Below are 17,847 nucleotides of genomic sequence, written 5' to 3'. Positions count from 1 at the left end.
CCCCCCCCCTCCCCGGCCGGCCGTGCGGGCGGCGGGACCCGGCCGTGGCCTCTCCCTTGGATCGGGGCGCGACCGCAGGAAATTCGCAGCCTCCCTGCAAGGCTTTCGCTAGCGAATGCCCCTTAAAATAGGAATAACTGTTGTCTTATGTAATGCATGGCGCCCTCTTACGAAATCGTGGCCTCTGAGGCATGGGGTGACCGCGACATCTGAGACGGGCTGGGTTCTGGGCCTCTGGAGCAAGGCGGTGACCTGTGATAATGTCGGTTTTCCTCCGGTCTTCCCGCGCCCCCGTCTCGCTAACGCGCCGTGCAGTGCTCCGGGCTTCGCTGGAGCAGGCCGCGCGCTCGGCAGTGCGGGCGCTGGCCCCCGCGCTGGGATTTAAAGGTCATTCAGCGCTGCAGGTGCCTTCGGGTGTCTCGGTAACCCTGCTTCCGGAGGCAGATATCATTTCTCGTATTCGCAGAGGGCAAAGATCGTTGGTGGTGTGCGGCTGCACCTGCGAAGCTGACCTGATTCCGCACCGTTTTGACGCTGACACCCCTTCCACCTTACTCGCTTACATCCCTGGGATGTTAAACGAGTTCTAGCAGGTTGGCAAACTCCTCCTGAGATGCACCAAAAACCCAAACCCCACCCCAAGCAGCTAAACCACCTGTGGTTTTTCTTTTTTACTGTTCTGCTTATGCTCAGAATTTATTCTTTTATTTGGGGGAAAAAAGTCAGTTTAAAAACCTCAAGGACTGATTTTTTTCCCTCCCATGAAACAAGCAGGGAGCACCGTGCAGCAGAAGCAGCAGGAAAATTGCTTCCCTTCTGCCTCATCACAGCCCTCCCTTGGAAAAACTCTTGCTGGAGGGTGATCAACTCATTCAGTCTTTGGCCACTTGTAAAAGGTAGTAACAAAAAATTCTGAAAACGAAGCAGAGCTGACTCATCCTATTGACCTACGCATGGTTGTGTCTCCAGGGAATATTAGTAGCGAGCCAACTCAAACAGATTCTGTCTTGTTTTCAGGCTGAGTAGTGAGGATCAGAAGTGTTTTGCAGTTTATTCTGTTTGGTGCAATGGACAGTTGAATAGTCATCTACCTCATGGAACTTCATCCATGAAATTTTGTCCAGGGCAACAGTCAGCAGTTTTGCACTGTTGGAAAGGTATCTTAAAATAACCCCTCCCGCCAACACTTTACATTGGGGATCAAATATACCACCTTCGATCTTCTGTAGCTTTTCTTCTACCTACGTGTAGGTAGCGTGTGTCGGAGTGTGACTCAGCGTGTAGGATATTGCCGTCTGTTGCCATAGCAGCAGGAGCGCGGTCCCCCGGTCTAGGACTTTCCTGGGGGATGCAGTCAGCAGAACGTGGAGAGTGAGGAAGCAAATCTCAGGCGCACATGTGTTTTGATGCTGCAGCAAAGAAAAAACAGAAACCAGCTCCTTAATATAAGTCTCAGTGTAGTGGATGCTTCTCTCCTGCGTGAAAGCAGCAAGCAATCAAAATGTGCTGGCAGACCAAATGCTATTTGAATTTGTCATCCCCACTGATTTGATCCCTTACTGTGAGTGGAAAGTGGCCTGGAATGAGACACGCACCTTCTCGAGTGCTCTGCCAGTGTGTGTCTGAGTCTTATACCTTGCATGGTGCTTGTGATACAAGGGAGTTATTGCCCTTATTCTGGCTCTAGCCTTGCTGTGAGTGCCAACAGCACTGATCATTTCTTAGTAGTCATATATTTGAAAGAAGCAGATAGTTAACCTGCATTTTTAATTCTGCTCGTACGGTGTGTGGTTCTTTGTTCGTCTCTTACAGTTTTAGTAACTGCAGTAGCTAGAGCAGACAAATTATATCCCCCAACTTCTGTTTAACTGTTATTTATATATGGTAGTTTAATAAACAGCTTCAATGCAATGAAGTTGCTCTTAAGTTATACTCATGAAACTAAGAACAGACTCTTTCTTTCTTTAATTCCATAAATATTAATATAGACTAAATCACAATATTTATATTTGCTTTAAGGTGTTTGTAGCCTAATAAACTGTAAAGTATAGAAGAGCTAGAATATATCACATAAATAAATCTTTTAAAAACTAAACATGCTACATCATTTAACTAGTTTGAAGGCAAAGTTGTAGTAGGAAGGCTGTGATCCTAACAACTGTTGTAGACCATCAGTGGGACGTTACGTGGATTTACTAATACATCTGCATGAAAGAAATTGCAGACTCCAGAGTCTTACATTTTGAGTCATAATGGCGCATGGATTATATGACTTCTGCACAGTAGCAAGTTAGGGCAAAAAATGTTGTTAAGTATTCTGGTCCATAATGCAAAGTGTTTACAAATTGTGTGCTTATACTAGCTTTGGAAAAGACTTGTGAATGTGATTAATGTGGTGTTTGACCTCAGTGGGACTCCTCATGTATTTACAGTTAAGCACGTGTTTAAGTCTCTGCAGAATTAGGCGTCTGAGTCTGATTCAAAGCAGTTGGTGATTGTGACCAGCCTGTCATGAAATCTGAAAAGAGTGCAGATTTTACGTGTCGTATTCTGGATGAGTGCAAAAGCACTGTGTATTTTACTTATTGATATAAAATACATTGATTTGGAAATGACATTGCATAGGCCAGGAATCCAGAAGGCATTTAAAATAGTTACTTCATGCCAGGGAACAATTCTTCTTTTAATAAAGGAGATAAATAGGAAATAATAAGATTTTTGGATCTTGAGGCAGAAGGCCCTCATGCCAAATTTCCTAGGAAAACTTGGAGTGAGGTCCAACTGAGACCCCATTGTCTTCGCGGGAGTTTGACCCTTGATGTATTTCATTCTTATCTTAAATTTTTAAATAGATCCTTCCCCTCATGTAAATATCATAAAGTTGATAAGTCTGTGTAGGGAAACTTTAACTTAGTCATGAAAAAGAGAGATCAAGCAAAAAGATGAATTTGAAGGATAAAATCTCTTGTCGCATCTGTATAAATGTGGGTCAGCGTGGCAGCTAGCTCTTGTCTCATCCCAGGAGAGCTGGTGCCTAACAGCGGGCCGTGAGAAACCGAGTGCGTGTGAGCTTGTGTCTGGCTCAGGGCAGGCGCGTTCCAGCGGCAGTTCAGGGTGCAGGTACATCGCAGCACAAGAAGGGAACGGGCAGCAAGGCTTTCCCTGTGGTTGCAGCCAGTTCTTACATTTGCTAAGGGCACCTCAGTCGTCTGCTGCCTATTGGACTGATTCTGAATTAATACCCCAAAACTGTATTGTGGAGTGAGAACTTTGCCATCTTTGATGCTTGAAAATATTTAGAGTCAAATTCAGCCCTGCTGGAACTGCCTTGTATTCAGTGCAGTTTTCTTCACTGGGGCTGGCTCTTGTGTCGTGCAGCTCCAAAGAAAACTCCACATTTTCTCCCTTTTGCAGTTATAAATCAAGTGTTCACCTGGGTGGTGCTCATAATAACCACTTTGAGCTAAGTCCTTAGTTCAGGTTTTCTGAAAGTTGTTTTGCAGTACTTCAGTCATGATGCGCAGTACAGTACTTCCTGCTCTTTAAAAACAAAAATCTTTTCCTACTTGGAACATAGGTATATATTCTCCTTGGTCTGCTTTGTGCAGGAGTTGAGGTATGTAGTCACTCTGAGATATCTGCACTATTGGACAGGATAGAATCAATGAATTCATTTCACTCTTAGCCTAATAAGAGTTTATGTCCTGGGATTCCGCCAGTGAAAAGCAAGGACGCTTGGCCATGTGGCTATTCCTTGATCCTTTAAGAATATGAATCCCTGTTAAGCATGCTTGTCTTACAACCTGTGATTGCACAGAATGTAATCAGTTTTGTTTTCCATCTGTTAAACAAGAGGCTTCTGAATATAGATTAGCTAGTGCAAACAGAAATAATTATTTTTGTTCCTTGATGGCAACAACAGTAAGGTTAACCACCACATACATATTTCATAGAGTGTTTTCCATGCTCAGCAATTTTAAACGCCTTGTTCTGTGTGCATTACATGATTTGCCTTACAAATAGCCTTACAATGGACATGGATTTAACTTTCAGTATGGTCCCTTAATTATAATAATTGCATAAGTGGAGATCTAGACATCTCCCACTGTCCTATAACCACAGCCTAGACTGCTGCAGTAGAGCAGCATGTCACAGCTGATTCATCCTGCAAGCATGGTTGCCTCTCCCTGCTGATAGCTTGCTGCTAAGTACTGCCCTACGGCTGAGCACTGGGGCTGGGCTGCATTCTGCTGCGCTCTGTAAATCCGGACTCTGTGGTTCAGTGGAGATATGCAACTGTTAGTGAGAACCTGACTTGGCTTTATGGACTTTGATAAAGGAAAATTAGTCAGTCCCTACCTCGAAACAAACCCAACAAAACCCAAACCAAAAGCATACAGTATTCAGTTTTCAAGAAAATATGTTGACTTTAAGAACTAACTCAAAGTGACTATTGATGAACTCAAAATACACCTGGTAGATTCCAAAATGCAGCTGATAGAACAATGCATTATCTTTCAAAGCAATGCTTATTTGCTTTTTCGATATAAGGTTTTTTAACACTTTTATTTATTGATGATGCTTAAGTGGAAACACCCATCGGAGCGGTCTAATGAGACTGCATTGCTCTGACTGGAAAGAAGCATTTCCTGAATACATACAGTCCCTGGTGAATCATCTCAAGATGGCCTGGGCTGTGTCCTCTCTTGAGTGCTACCTTAGCTCTAACCTTAAGGGTGGCATTGTACTTTATTTTTAGTGACCTTAATAAAAAGCAGAGGAATTACTTAAAAAGAAATCTATTAATGCCTTTGTTGTTGTTGTTGTTAAAGGCTGGTTTTATGTTTCCAGAACCACATATGACCACCTATTAAAATGGTTTCTCCTGTAGAGAGTAGTGTTTATAAACTTTCCATTCTGGCTTTCATGTTGGCATAAAAATGAAAAGAGACATTTAGGTCTTAAATAAGCAGCTGAAACTGCTTTGGAATATGGAATATGTTGTGTTTTTATTTAACTGTTTAACTGCTTAGGTATTTGGGGCTGCAACTTACTAATGAAGTATAGCAAAAATTACAGGACTTTTTGATGCATCTGAGTAGTCCCAGCAACTGAAGCTACACCATAGTAGGCACCCTTGTATCCTACTTTATTTGTGTTCTAAGAAGACTTTCACTTTGACTGAGCCAACAGATCTGTTTTGCACCCTCTAGGATAGGGATTCTTCGCTTATGCAATAGCAATATCCTGCTTTAACAGGCAACAGCTTGTTGAATTGAGTGCCTGAGGCATTAAGTGACTGCTGAAGCTCCTGATCTGATAATCATGGGGTGGTGTGCTTGAATGAAGAACTGAATCCGAGTCTACAGCCAGACTAGATGCTCTGAATACTATGAGCATCCCCTCATGTTTAGAGCTAGCTGGTTTGTTTGTGATTTAAACAAATAGTTTTCTGCTAATGTTGAATAGTTTGGAATAAGGGTTAGTAGGCAATTCTTCTCAAAACATTTTTTGCTTGTATGTAATAAGCTTATTATTAATGCTGCATAACCAAAAAGTGAGAATATAGAATTTTAGTGCAAAATCTGGTATTGAGAGAACCAGCTGTATGAGGATGATTTCCTTCTTTTGCTTTTTTAAAATTATGAAATCTTGTACATAAAGGTGGTTTGAATATGACTGGTTCCATAGAACAAATGACTATACTTGAATAAGAAAGTAGATGTGGTTTGTTTGTTTCTTTCAGGCTCATATTCTCTCTTCTGTATATGGTGAGAGTCTTGGTGGCTGAGAAAATGGGATGTATTCTCCTTTCTTGCAGGAGGCCATTGAATTAAGAATGGTCAGGGTCTGCTGGATGCATGAATCTGAGGATCTAAATAACAATGTTGACATCCTTACTGAACAAAACACGAAGTTTGAGGAAGCTGCCCCTACTGGGCTCCAGTGTCCTTGCTCTTGTGCTGATGCCTCACTCCAGGTTTTGCACAGAGCTCTGATCTCCATTTGATTGCTGAACAGGGGTAGCACCTACCCTCCTGACTAGCTGACTTTAGGTACTCACAATGTGGCATCCTTTCAGTCTTAATTTTTCTCAGCAAGCTCAGTTTTTCCCCCTAGTTGATGAACAGAAAAAAAATAAGGGTCAGTGTCTAAGGAGAAATCTTAACACATTAACAGCTGTATCAGAGTTAAAGAAAACTGAAGATGAAGAATGACCATTTGTTGCTTTTGCTAATGTGTTATCCAATTGCTGCTGTGAAGCAGGGGCAGAGAGGTGTTACTGATGCTAGATGACTTCCTGGTTAGATTTCCTGAATTAAAGTTGGGTGACTTGGGGTTTGAATTCTTTGCAACAGGATACACAGATTAATTGCAAGTAACAGGAGGAAAGTTTGCCAGAAATAGTTAGTCATTCATGCAGCTTTCCTGTTAAGGAAGCAAAAAACTGTTTTGAAAGGCAGAGGAAGTTTCTTCTTTCTCATATTTTTCTGCAACCTGTTTCTCATCCTCAGTGGCAAATGCATGTTAATCACTAATGCTGGCTAATGAAGGAAATCAAATCACACTATTCGCTATAGCTAACTTTCTTCACATTATATTAAATTGATAGGTAGTGGATAGAAACCAAGCTGCTTGAGACTTAGGAATTTGGCTTAAGTTGCCAGTTGCTGAACTGGCTTAAGTAAACAAGTTTCCAAACACTGTAATTTCTCTCTCTCTCTCTCTCTCTCTCTCTTTTTTTTTTTCCTTTCTTTTTTTGTTGCAGAAAATGGCTGTTCCACCAGCTTATGCTGATTTGGGAAAATCTGCCAGAGATGTTTTCACCAAGGGATATGGTAAATAAAGCCAAAATAAATTTGGTCTTTTATCATTTACCTGATTCCTGAAACTGATTTGTTAAGATTTTACTGCTTTTCTCTGACAAAAATTCCAATAATTTTCATTAGAATCCAGAGAATTTTATATCAGAGCTTCACATTGTCCTTACTGCCTGGAAGGGGAGGGTAGCCTATTTTTCTTCTGACAAAATTTTTTGTTTTACCCATAGGCCTGTTGTCCGTTTTGAAGTGTACTATATTTTCACTGTTCCCTTGCATCATGAATAGGACCACTGATGTCGGTAGTTTGCTTATGAACAAAATGCTATTCAGTATGAATAAAAATATTATACCTAATTTGGTCCTAGTGATATTCATGAAATCAGCTGGACTAGTGCAGTCAAGTACTGTCTTTAGTGAATATAAGCTGCATAATCTGCTTCATAGGAAAACATGTTACAGTAGCTGTAGTCTTGGTCTATTTTTTGAATAGTTCACAGGAGAGCTAGAAGGGAGTTTTAAAAGATAAATCAGAAATAATCTTAAAATTAACATATAATTCTTTTTTTTTTTTTTACTCATTTTCTAGGTTTTGGGTTAATCAAACTTGATTTGAAAACTAAATCTGAAAATGGACTGGTGAGTTGGACCTGAAATGTCTCAATGTTCTTGTGTTTAGTATCTATTCATTTTAAAAGTGTAAATATGTATCCCTTACTCTTCCCTTGCCAATTTTCATGTATATTATAACCTTGCAAGACACACTGTATTTACATTATAATTCTGTCATGAGACTGTACACAAGTGGGAGTGGAAGATATGGTGAAGGGCTCCTTTGCAGATGATTGCTGACTACGAAAATTACAATCCTTTTTGAGGCCATCTCTGTGGCCTGTGCTAGAAGAAGTGACAGTGCCTCCTCCTGCACACCAATTTCAATTTATTAAGGGTTGTGCTCTCATAGATTTTTTTTTTCTGTAAAGACTTTGATTTAGCTGTGTGCTGGCATGGGGCGCAAACTCTCTGCAGGCTATTAACCAGCATTTCAGAATAATGTTTTGCTTAAGGCTGCTTATCAGTTTTAAAAGAGAACTTACACATAGGTGTGATTTGTGGTTTTTCCATTTCCTGCAGTCAGAATTTCTGAAAGTATGATTTCTAAATATGCTGTATGCTATTTTTCTTATCTGTTAATAAACAAGTATAGTTGCAATATAACTGCTTATTGGGGCTAATCTTTATAACATCTTTGTGAAGGAAGTATTTGCAGACTTGCATGCTGATTCACAGATACACCTTGTACACTAACTTATCAGACCAGCACCTTATTTTGTGTTATGTTACCAGTAAGAATTATCCACATCCCTGCCCCATATCCATTATTTTAGTGTGAAATATTTTTGATCACTGGCACACTGAAATTTTTGTGGGGCAAGCATGTGTCGATATTAATGACTAGCAAACGCGTTCTTAAAGCTTTTAAGAACGCTGCAGTATTAAATATTATCCCAAATTATAATGACATCGTACATTCTACAAATGTAAGTATTTACCTGTGCATGCATATATTTTTTTTTTCTTTTTAGGAATTTACAAGCTCAGGTTCAGCAAACTCGGAAACAAGCAAAGTTAGTGGTAGTTTGGAAACAAAATACAGATGGGTGGAATATGGATTGATGTTCACAGAAAAATGGAACACTGACAACACACTAGGCACTGAGATTACTCTCGAAGATCAGGTAATTTTTGGCTTAAAAGATACAATTTACAAATTCTCTTATGACAATCTCCTTTTTAATTCTAAATGCAACTGTTGAATTTCTTTTCTGTTCAGCTTGCACAAGGACTGAAGCTGACGTTTGACTCCTCATTTTCTCCTAACACTGGGTAAGAAGTGACTAAGCTTGAGTGACAAAAAAGGCATTTTTGGTTTTAGTTGTTCAGAATACCATCTTATTCTTTTACTCCTTCTGCCATAAGATATAAAGACAGGTAATAATCAGTGTATGATAAAAACCATGTCGCATGTCATTGAAATCTTAGTATTAACAATCTCTTTTTAAACATGAGTTATAGCAAGCAAAATTTTAAATACAATATCTTGCAAATTATACTAAGAATTGGAGAAGAAAAGGCTCCCCCACTCTTGCTTATTTTTGACCATGTCAGGAGATGTTTACTTAGCTACTGTCTGAATAAAAACTCTGAACAAATCAACTGTAATTCAGAGTTTAACAAGCTCCGTAAGCCAGTTGGCTACAGCTCTAATAGGTTGATGCAGTAATTGGGTTCATCTCCCAAGCTGAATTTATCATTTAAATTCTTTCTGGGCATAATGTGACTTGGTAGTGGATGAGTATTTCTGACATTGTGATTGGATGCCACATTTTATGTGGGCCAGAGGGATTAAGCAGCAGCTGTAGGACTAGAGGTTGTTTTATTTTTTTTTCCTGATTATCTTTTTGCAAGCAGTGTTGCCAGTGAGTCAAAATAGACAAAATATTCTGGAAATTAGCTTTCCATAGGAATACACTGCACTGTAGGCTACCAGGGTAACAATCTCATTGAAGATTTCAGCCTGTTTTCTGGATTTAGTATCCTCCATTGTAAACTGCTTTCACTTCATTCTTAATTCTAGATTAACTAGATATCTACAGAATAATCTCTAACTTTTTTGTTGATAATTTTGTTTTATCTGATAGGATTATTAAAAAAAACGTATGAGAGTGACAAGTTACAGCTCTATAGCTATTTCTCAGGAACTTCACAGACAACATCTGACTTATAACTGAATTCTCTCCTTTGTGGGGAGACCATTATAATCTGAATAAATGGTGTGAGATTCAATCCTGTTGTGACCAGGTTTAAGTTGACAGCGGTGCATCATGTGTGAATATGACACACCTTCTCCCCCTTCTTTACTACTGTCCTTGATGAGTCTTTTAACTGGGAAAGTCATTTTCAGAAATGCCCCATGTTAGCTTGCATCTGTCCCCATGGACACGGGTAGGAAGATGTTCCACTGACTTTTATGGAAATTGCAGACAAGGTAATGTCTGAGTGCTTTTGGCATTCCTGCTCTTTATCTCTGATTTCCTCCTATACTGCTGCAGAAAAGAAGTATTTAGGCATGAACAAAAGAGCAATGCAAAATACAAGAAATTCTCGAGTCTGATGTTTAAAAAAAAAAAAAAAAAACAAACCCCAAAAAAACCCAATAGATCTGATACAGCAAGTTTTGCAGTTCTTGGAGACTTTTGCTAGCTGAAGTAGAATGTTGATTTGCAATTTAAAATTAGTCTGATTTTTCTGGGAAAATTTCAGAAAAAGATGTGGTCAAAGACAGAAGAGACTTGTAAGTTAGAAAGAGAAGAAAAAGGAAAAAAAATTTAAGAGTAGCTGAATATGCCAGATGCGACTCTCCTGCCTTGTGAGGATCTGCTCCCTCGATATAAACAAACACACAGACGCATGAGAAAATACTGTTCTGGCCAATAATATAAAAGGAAGCAAATGACTCAGAGAAGTTTATTTGTATGTTTATTTCAAAAGAAAACAAACCTAGCTGTAGAAAAGGCTGCCATAACTATTAAAATTTATATATAAAGCATCGTAAGGACAAAAGGGGGTGCTAGAGCCACTGAAGTAGCTTACTTCCTTAGCAGCAAAGACTTCCCCTCAGGCAGCTGGAGGCAAAGTAGCATTTCTTAACTTTTCTCACAGTAAAAGAAATTATCCCGTTAACTAGGATTGTCCAAGAATTGTTTGTGTGCGACAGCCCAAGGACTGTTGACTTTCTGTGGTGAATCTGTAAACTGTTACAGTTTCTACTACTTCCTTCTCTCTAGCAAACTTCAAAACCAAAAAAATTGGATGTGTGACACGACAAATTGCTTTTGTCACCTCAGGTCTAGCTTATTGTCCTGCTGCCTTTTCCGAACACAACTCAGAAGTGCTTAGTATACCACACAGCATTTTATTGCTTTCTTGCACATAATTTACTGCAGATCAATTAAGTTTTTGCAAGTCTACAGTGTAGAAAGTGACATATCATGTGGATCTCCAGGTACGTATACTTTGTTCTCAGGAACTGTTACAGTGAGCTAAAGTAACTGACTTGATTAAAGTGCTACATTAGAGCCTACCTTTTCAAAGATATGTTTTTTGTTTTGTTTGTTTTTTTTTTCTTTTAGGAAAAAGAGTGCTAAAGTTAAGACAGGATACAAAAGGGAACACATCAACATTGGCTGTGACATGGATTTTGATATTGCTGGTCCTTCAATACGTGGAGCTCTGGTGGTTGGCTATGAGGGTTGGTTGGCAGGTTACCAAATGACTTTTGAGACAGCTAAGTCTAGAGTAACCCAGAGCAACTTTGCTGTTGGCTATAAAACTGATGAATTCCAGCTTCATACTAATGTGTAAGTATTGGCAGACAGGCATTTAAAAAAAAGAATGTAAAAGGATTTTGCTGTTTACTAGAAGAATGATAGGAAAAGATTTTCAGCATTAGTGAAAGAGGGAATGGTGGATTTGACATTGAAAGCTGGGAATGCAAACTGCAATTTTGCATTAGCTTTTGTTTGAATTATATGGGTGAGGGAGCGTATGATGAAAAAAAACTGGAACTCAGTGAGTACTCAAGGATTCAGAGTCTATCCTTCTAAAAAATCTTTAGTGGAATAATAAAACAAGTAAATTACATAAATTTTCTTCATGAAAGAAAAAGTAAAGCAATACCTCCCTTTTGCACATGCCAGGATCAATTTGAAAATAGTAGTTTGATCTATAGGAGAAAGAACTGATCAGAGGGTGAACAAGAACAGGAGAAAAAGAAAATGAATGGAAGGGCTGTGGACCGAGTTTGTGTTAGTATTGGAAGAGATGTGGTATAAAAGTTTGTCTTAGTACTGAAACTCCTAATAATCTATTTACACAAGTGTTTGTCTTTTCTGCATGCGTGTGCAGTGGGAAAACAGGCCAAAATGTCATGAAAACCCTCATTTTTCCATGTCCTGCATCTCATGAAAAACCAATTTATGCTTTTTGACAGTTTTTTAAGATTAGGCAATCCCTAATCCATTCCCCCTTCTTCCCATTCCCTTAGGTATTTGGATATTTTGCATGTAGCAGAGCTATTGCAGGCTGTTCCCGTTTGGGGACTGAACAACTGTTCTGCTTTCTTGGAGCTGCTTCTTCAAAGGCTGTCTGTTCTGTTTCATGCTGTTTTGCAGAGATCTGGTTTAGGAAGCCCATATTGCCTTACAGAACAATTGAACCTTCACAGGCCCGAGACTATGTTTGAAGGATTGCCAAAGCACAAAAGTGTCGGCAGAAAATTCCCATCAAATATGTGGGATCCCCTTCCACGCAGTAGTTATGAGCTATTTCCTCAAACACAATGACTTTCAACTCTGTGATACCGTAGGAGTTAAAACATTGTATTATGGGCCTTTGCTATAAAATGCTGTAATTATTACTACTTTTAATTAAGGCAACGGCAGAAAATAACTTCAGAACAGTACTATAAGATCTGAGCTCCTCCTGCTATCTCTTTGATCCCTGAAGGTCTGTTTCTTTGGTAGCTATTACTGTACATAAATGATAAATAATCTTTAGGAGGAAGCCTAGTTTGTTTATTATTCATACTCCACGAGCTGAAAGGCAAAAACATTAATGTGTGATATGAACAGAAATTTTAATTATTGGTATTAATGGATTTGTTAGGTACTTTTAATATGTTTCAGCTCTGAAACATGACAGTTTTTGTAAAATCCAGGAAACAGAGTTGTATTTGGAATTCCCATCACTAGCATGCTGGCTTATATCTAGACAGTTCAGTGTTTCAAAGAAATATGGCATAGTAGATAAATTAACTAGGTGGGGCTTGAGAAATCTGGTTTTGTTTCTGGCTGTTTCACAGACCAGTTGGTGACTTTAGCAAGTTACTTTCCTTAACAGTGCCTAAATATCTTCATTTGCGTAGGGGGATAATATTTTTGACATACATATGAAAAGTGCTGTTATTATTAGAATTAAAAGGAGCTTTTACTTTTTTTTAATAATACATGATAACTAAAGGGAGGTAGGGCTGGATAATTTCTACTTTGAAATATGACTTTCCTCGTTTTTTGAGCATAGCTCAGACCCCCCCTAATGTTGCAGGTCAAGACAGAGCTGTATGGGAAGCTTGCACAAAACCTGCCTGTATAACCAGCTCTACTCAGTCCTTTTTAATCCCTCCTTTTCTTGAGAACCAAGCACATGCAGTTATATGTGAGCTTCAGTCTTATCTGAAGTAAGTATTGTAGTGTTTTTCTGGAAGAATTGCTCTAACAATTTAAAAGGCTGCTGCTATTGCTTGAACTTTTAAATAGGCATATTACTATTGTCTGTGCAACTGTTATAAACTAATAAACATTGGAACAGATGGGTAAAACTGGAGAGGTCCTAAATCTTCTTCTTTTTTTTTTTTTTTTAAATTATTAAACGTTTTGTATACTCTAATAATTGGAGCCAGTTTATTGCACAATTTAGAAATAATCAGAAGTATTTTATTTGCAAAGGTCTTCATGTGGTTTAAAGCCTGTTTTATGCAATGTGTTTGTATCCTCTTTTAAGAAAATGAGCTAAAAATGGAAATTCAAATGCTCACGATTTTACTAGGAGTGAAAGGCTTATAGAAATCTTTTGCTCTTGTTTTTATCATCTGGATGGCTTCTAAGATTCTGCGTTTTATTTACCACACTGTATTCCCGTTGTGACATTGGTGTAAGTAGTAACTGAAGTTCTACTACACATTAGCAGTCACTGAAGGTTCTCATCATTTAACTGTTAGCTAGTGCTCTATGGGAACTGAAACTAGTTTCATTTCAGTTTCTAGTCCAGAGATATCTATAGTGCAAATATATCAATAGCACTATTGCAAATGGTATTGATTTACAAGAGCTGATATACTTGGATATTAAATTGTCATCCTCACTTCTAATGCAGTTCATCTATGTCTGGTAAAAACGTGCTGATGAGGCAGTGTTAGGATGACTGCTCTTCTGTAGATGAGCGCTCAGTCTCTGTGACTAGGTTACTGCCCTTTCAGGGCACTGAGAAGATGTATGTCTGGGAAAGTAATTATTTCACAAATGTACAGAAAAGACTGTCTCTCTCTACTGCAAAGACTCCCATCTACAGAGAAGGGAAAATTGGAACCTTTCGTCATTATTAGCCTATTTCTGATAGTTTGTCCTGGCTTTTCTTCGGTTTCACAAGTTGTTTGTTGAAATATGGTAACCGTCAACGAATTTAAGCATTTATAAAAGACTTCTTAATCTGGCCTAATGTGTCAATCACAGGTGTTACAGATATTGAATGAGGTATAAGTGAATGCTTTGCAAATAACATCTTTTTCAGTAAGATCTATATTTTGGGGGTCCAGTTTAAAACTAGACTAATGTATTAATTTCAGGAATGATGGAACAGAATTTGGAGGCTCCATTTACCAGAAGGTGAATGATAAATTGGAAACTGCGGTGAATCTTGCCTGGACAGCTGGTAATAGCAACACCCGCTTTGGAATAGCAGCCAAGTATCAGATTGATCCAGATGCCTCTTTTTCTGTGAGTGCTATACATGTACATTTATGAGCATTTGAAAACAAGCACTTGTAATGGAAATGTGAAGCAACCTTATATCAGTGAGTAAAGTACATTTTTGATGCAATTCCTTGGGGTGTAGTTGGCACATTCTCTCTATTTTTCTTTTTTTTTTTGTCAGCATGACACCATAACTATTGGATTTACCTTGACAGTGATACAGAATGCTTTATCATACTACTGGGTGCTGTTCTGAGCATTCCTCATGTCAGCCTTGTTGATAAAAATTACAAATTTGGTTAATAAAAACCATTGTTGTCTATAGCATTGTAGATTGGTTGAGATTTTGGATGTAAGTTATGGCAAAATTAACTCCATATTATGTTTGTTATTTGAAACATGAAATCATTTGCCACACTTAAAAGGCATTATTCAAGAAGAAGAAATACTCCAAATTATTTACATTCTGTATTTTTTCTCTTTTAGGCTAAAGTGAACAACTCCAGTCTGATCGGTTTAGGATATACGCAGACTTTGAAGCCAGGTAAGTCTATGCAGAAGAAATTCAGACATCGGATAAGCTATATATTGGTCTTGAAATATCGAAGAATTTCTTGTGACAAAATGTGACTAGTTTTGTAATGCTGCTGTCCTACTTAGCAACCTAATAATGAACTTTTTGAGGGACTGCTCTGTTAATTTTGGACATCATTAGAAGCAGAATTTTTAGAGACCACCATCCACTGACCAGTCAGACACACTTTTGTGTTCATATGAAGTATATCTACAATTAGGTGTTTCACAGATAGGTAAATGAATTTTTAGTACTTTCAGTTTTCCTGCCGAGTTTCTTTTGCTTGAAAATGTGACACTGCCAAGGTCCACTGGTCCAAGGAAGAGGAGAAATCTTATTGCTACGCAACTGGTTTTAATGTAGTCAAATAAATCTGCTGCCAGAATACCAAGCAGATTGTCATGAGATATTACAGTAGACTGGGATTAGGCCTTTTCATCCGTAGATTTTAAAGTGGCTTAGAAAGGTGGGTAAGTACTGAGGTCCCAATTTTTCTATTATTACTGTTTGATTACCTCACTCTAAAATTAGATTAATCAGTGGACTAACAGGAGTCGACTGACTCTTTTTTAATTACTTGGAATGATAAAAAGAAGCAGAGTCTAGCCTTATGGTTTATTTATCAAAACTTTCAGGTTAAATTCAGAAAGATTTCCCATTCATAGCTCTATTACTCTGCAAGTTGTTTTAAAATAAAACAGTCATTACAAGTATAGCCACCAAATTACATTTACCTAGCTCACCAATAAATGGAAGCAGCAACATACGCACTGCAATTACTGAATCTTAGGCTCGTTCCAAGTTTTAACAGTTATCTTCTCTCTCACTTCTGTCTATTTTACAGGTATCAAACTGACATTGTCAGCTTTGTTGGATGGCAAGAATGTTAATGCAGGTGGTCACAAACTTGGTCTAGGATTGGAATTCGAAGCATAAAAAGTGATTCTACAATTGCTATTTTGAAAATACTTCAAAGCATAGCTACCTTCAGAATATAGTGTACCTTTCAATGTTTTATGTATGGGATGCAAGTTATTGCTAAGTATCAGTCATGCTAGTGCTGGTTAAAGACGGCTAAGCTAAAGATATTTCAGAAATGAGACAAAACCAAAAAAAATCCTAATTCCAGGCTTTTTTGGAATGTTGTTGCCCATCATATCTGCCAGCTGCCACATAAGAAATGTGAAGGTATTGATTACCTTTACTGAAGTATTGACTGCGCAAGGAATACGCTGATGTGGTATAAAAATGATGACTTTAAGAATTGCAGACCGCTATAGTGAATTGTGAATTCTGTAAGCTGAATTTCCTGACACCAGAGGTTCAGAGTTTCAGTTCATGATGGAATGTGTAAATTTGTCTGAGAAAAAAGGATTTTTTTTTTTAGATAGGTATTTCATAAATGTTTTGTCTTTAGTTATCTTACACCTACAGCTGTCTTCAGAATGCTTTAGGCTGTCCACCTTGTATAACTCTGTTGCCGAGGAGGTTTAATGTGACTCAGCCAATAATACTTGTCCTGTGCTGTGGTTCCTTTCCCTTGCACTGAATGGAAAGCTTGTAAGACAGAGCCATAATCAGGGAAGAGTCTTTGTGACTGCAATCACATAGTTGTATCACTTTAAATTTGAAATGAACTTTTGTTTTATTACCACTTTTTTTTAGCAATTAAATGGGTACATTTTTAGAGAGTCTTCCATTTTGTGTGGAACTAGATCCCAAAGTGCTGTACTTGACACTACTAAAAATGGATAAAAAATGCAAACCCAACTTGAATAAAATATTGAAATGTCACTTTCTACTTTGTCTTATATTGACTGTAGAAATAACTTCGTACTAATTCTTGGTTCTAGAAACAGAGCGGCATCATCTTATTGCACATTTTCTAGCACATATTAAATAATTCAGTACATTTATTGAGGCAGTCCATTTTGCAAACCTCAGGAAAATGTTTCTCAGGACACAGCCATAAAAATCTACAGTACGCGAGATGATGAATGACCAACTCTTCAGTCTTCAGAGCCAACAACATTATGAGAACTAAGGGCTGTATTCACCTTTAAGGCCTTCTGCCTAGTGGCGACTGCCTTGTGTGGGTTGGCCCCTTATCTACACCTTTTAAGTAACTCCTCAAAAGGCTTCAGAGGCAGGTACCTCTCCCTGCTGCCTAGGCAGAGGGACTTGAAGCCATCTAATACAGAAAATACAAAGTAATGGGACAAGCTCATCTTTCTTTCACTGCAGAATTCACTAAGTTGAATCACCTTGCATAAACAAACTAATGGGTGAGAGCATGGAATGGGTATGAGCTGGGACACGTCTCAGTCACTTCAAATATTCTTATCTTGTTGTATGTGAATAATTGACCTCGTTGGTATGGAGATGGGAGGAGATCGTACTTATGATAGGTTGGGTGGGGCCCTCTTCTAGACTTCTACCCTGATAAACCATCTGCAACCAGCTCACACGGTAACCTGGCAGGGAGTCAGAATTAATTCGTGTGTGTGCGCTGCATACGTTGCCTCTAAGGGAGAGGAAAACTCCCGTTCCTGTCCGCGGGTCGCGCCCGCCCCGCCCCAACGGTCGCGCCCGCCCCGCCCCAACGGTCGCGCCCGACCGCGGCACGCTTGCGCGCATGCGCGGCCTCCTCAGCGGCGCTTCCCACGCACGCGCAGTTCCCGCCCACCGACCGGCCTCCTCCGCCCCCTCCTCCCCCCACCCCTCGCGCGCATGCGCCCGGGCAGCGCGGCGCCGGGGGGTGGCGCTATCGCCACGTCGGTGGGGGGCAGCCCGCGATCATGGCGGCCGCCAGCGAGAGGGGCACCGCGGCGGCGGCCCGCGCTCTCTGCCTGCTGCTGCTCTG

At 39.2% G+C, this 17,847-nt stretch overlaps 1 protein-coding gene across 2 annotated transcripts in view; it reads left to right on the top strand.

Annotated features, from left to right (window-relative positions):
• VDAC1 (voltage dependent anion channel 1) overlaps positions 1-16,778 on the top strand; it is a 57,056-nt gene extending 40,278 nt beyond the window's left edge. Inside the window, exons 1-9 of one of the 2 annotated variants that reach the window (XM_026063489.1) lie at positions 6,029-6,056; positions 6,770-6,839; positions 7,411-7,460; positions 8,408-8,560; positions 8,656-8,708; positions 11,015-11,242; positions 14,284-14,434; positions 14,897-14,954; positions 15,829-16,778. In XM_026063489.1, the coding sequence (XP_025919274.1) occupies positions 6,773-6,839; positions 7,411-7,460; positions 8,408-8,560; positions 8,656-8,708; positions 11,015-11,242; positions 14,284-14,434; positions 14,897-14,954; positions 15,829-15,920 (852 nt within the window). In that variant the 5' untranslated portion in view covers positions 6,029-6,056; positions 6,770-6,772 and the 3' untranslated portion in view covers positions 15,921-16,778. Of the gene's footprint in view, positions 1-6,028; positions 6,057-6,769; positions 6,840-7,410; positions 7,461-8,407; positions 8,561-8,655; positions 8,709-11,014; positions 11,243-14,283; positions 14,435-14,896; positions 14,955-15,828 lie in introns of those variants that run through there. The other variant, XM_026063488.1, reaches the window with a different exon arrangement.
• The last annotated feature ends 1,069 nt before the right edge of the window (positions 16,779-17,847 follow it).

Source organism: Apteryx rowi, unplaced genomic scaffold (genome assembly GCF_003343035.1).
Source record: "Apteryx rowi isolate R43461 unplaced genomic scaffold, aptRow1 scaffold_2, whole genome shotgun sequence".
Lineage (NCBI taxonomy): Eukaryota > Metazoa > Chordata > Aves > Apterygiformes > Apterygidae > Apteryx > Apteryx rowi.
This window is presented reverse-complemented; position numbering and strand designations above follow the sequence as displayed.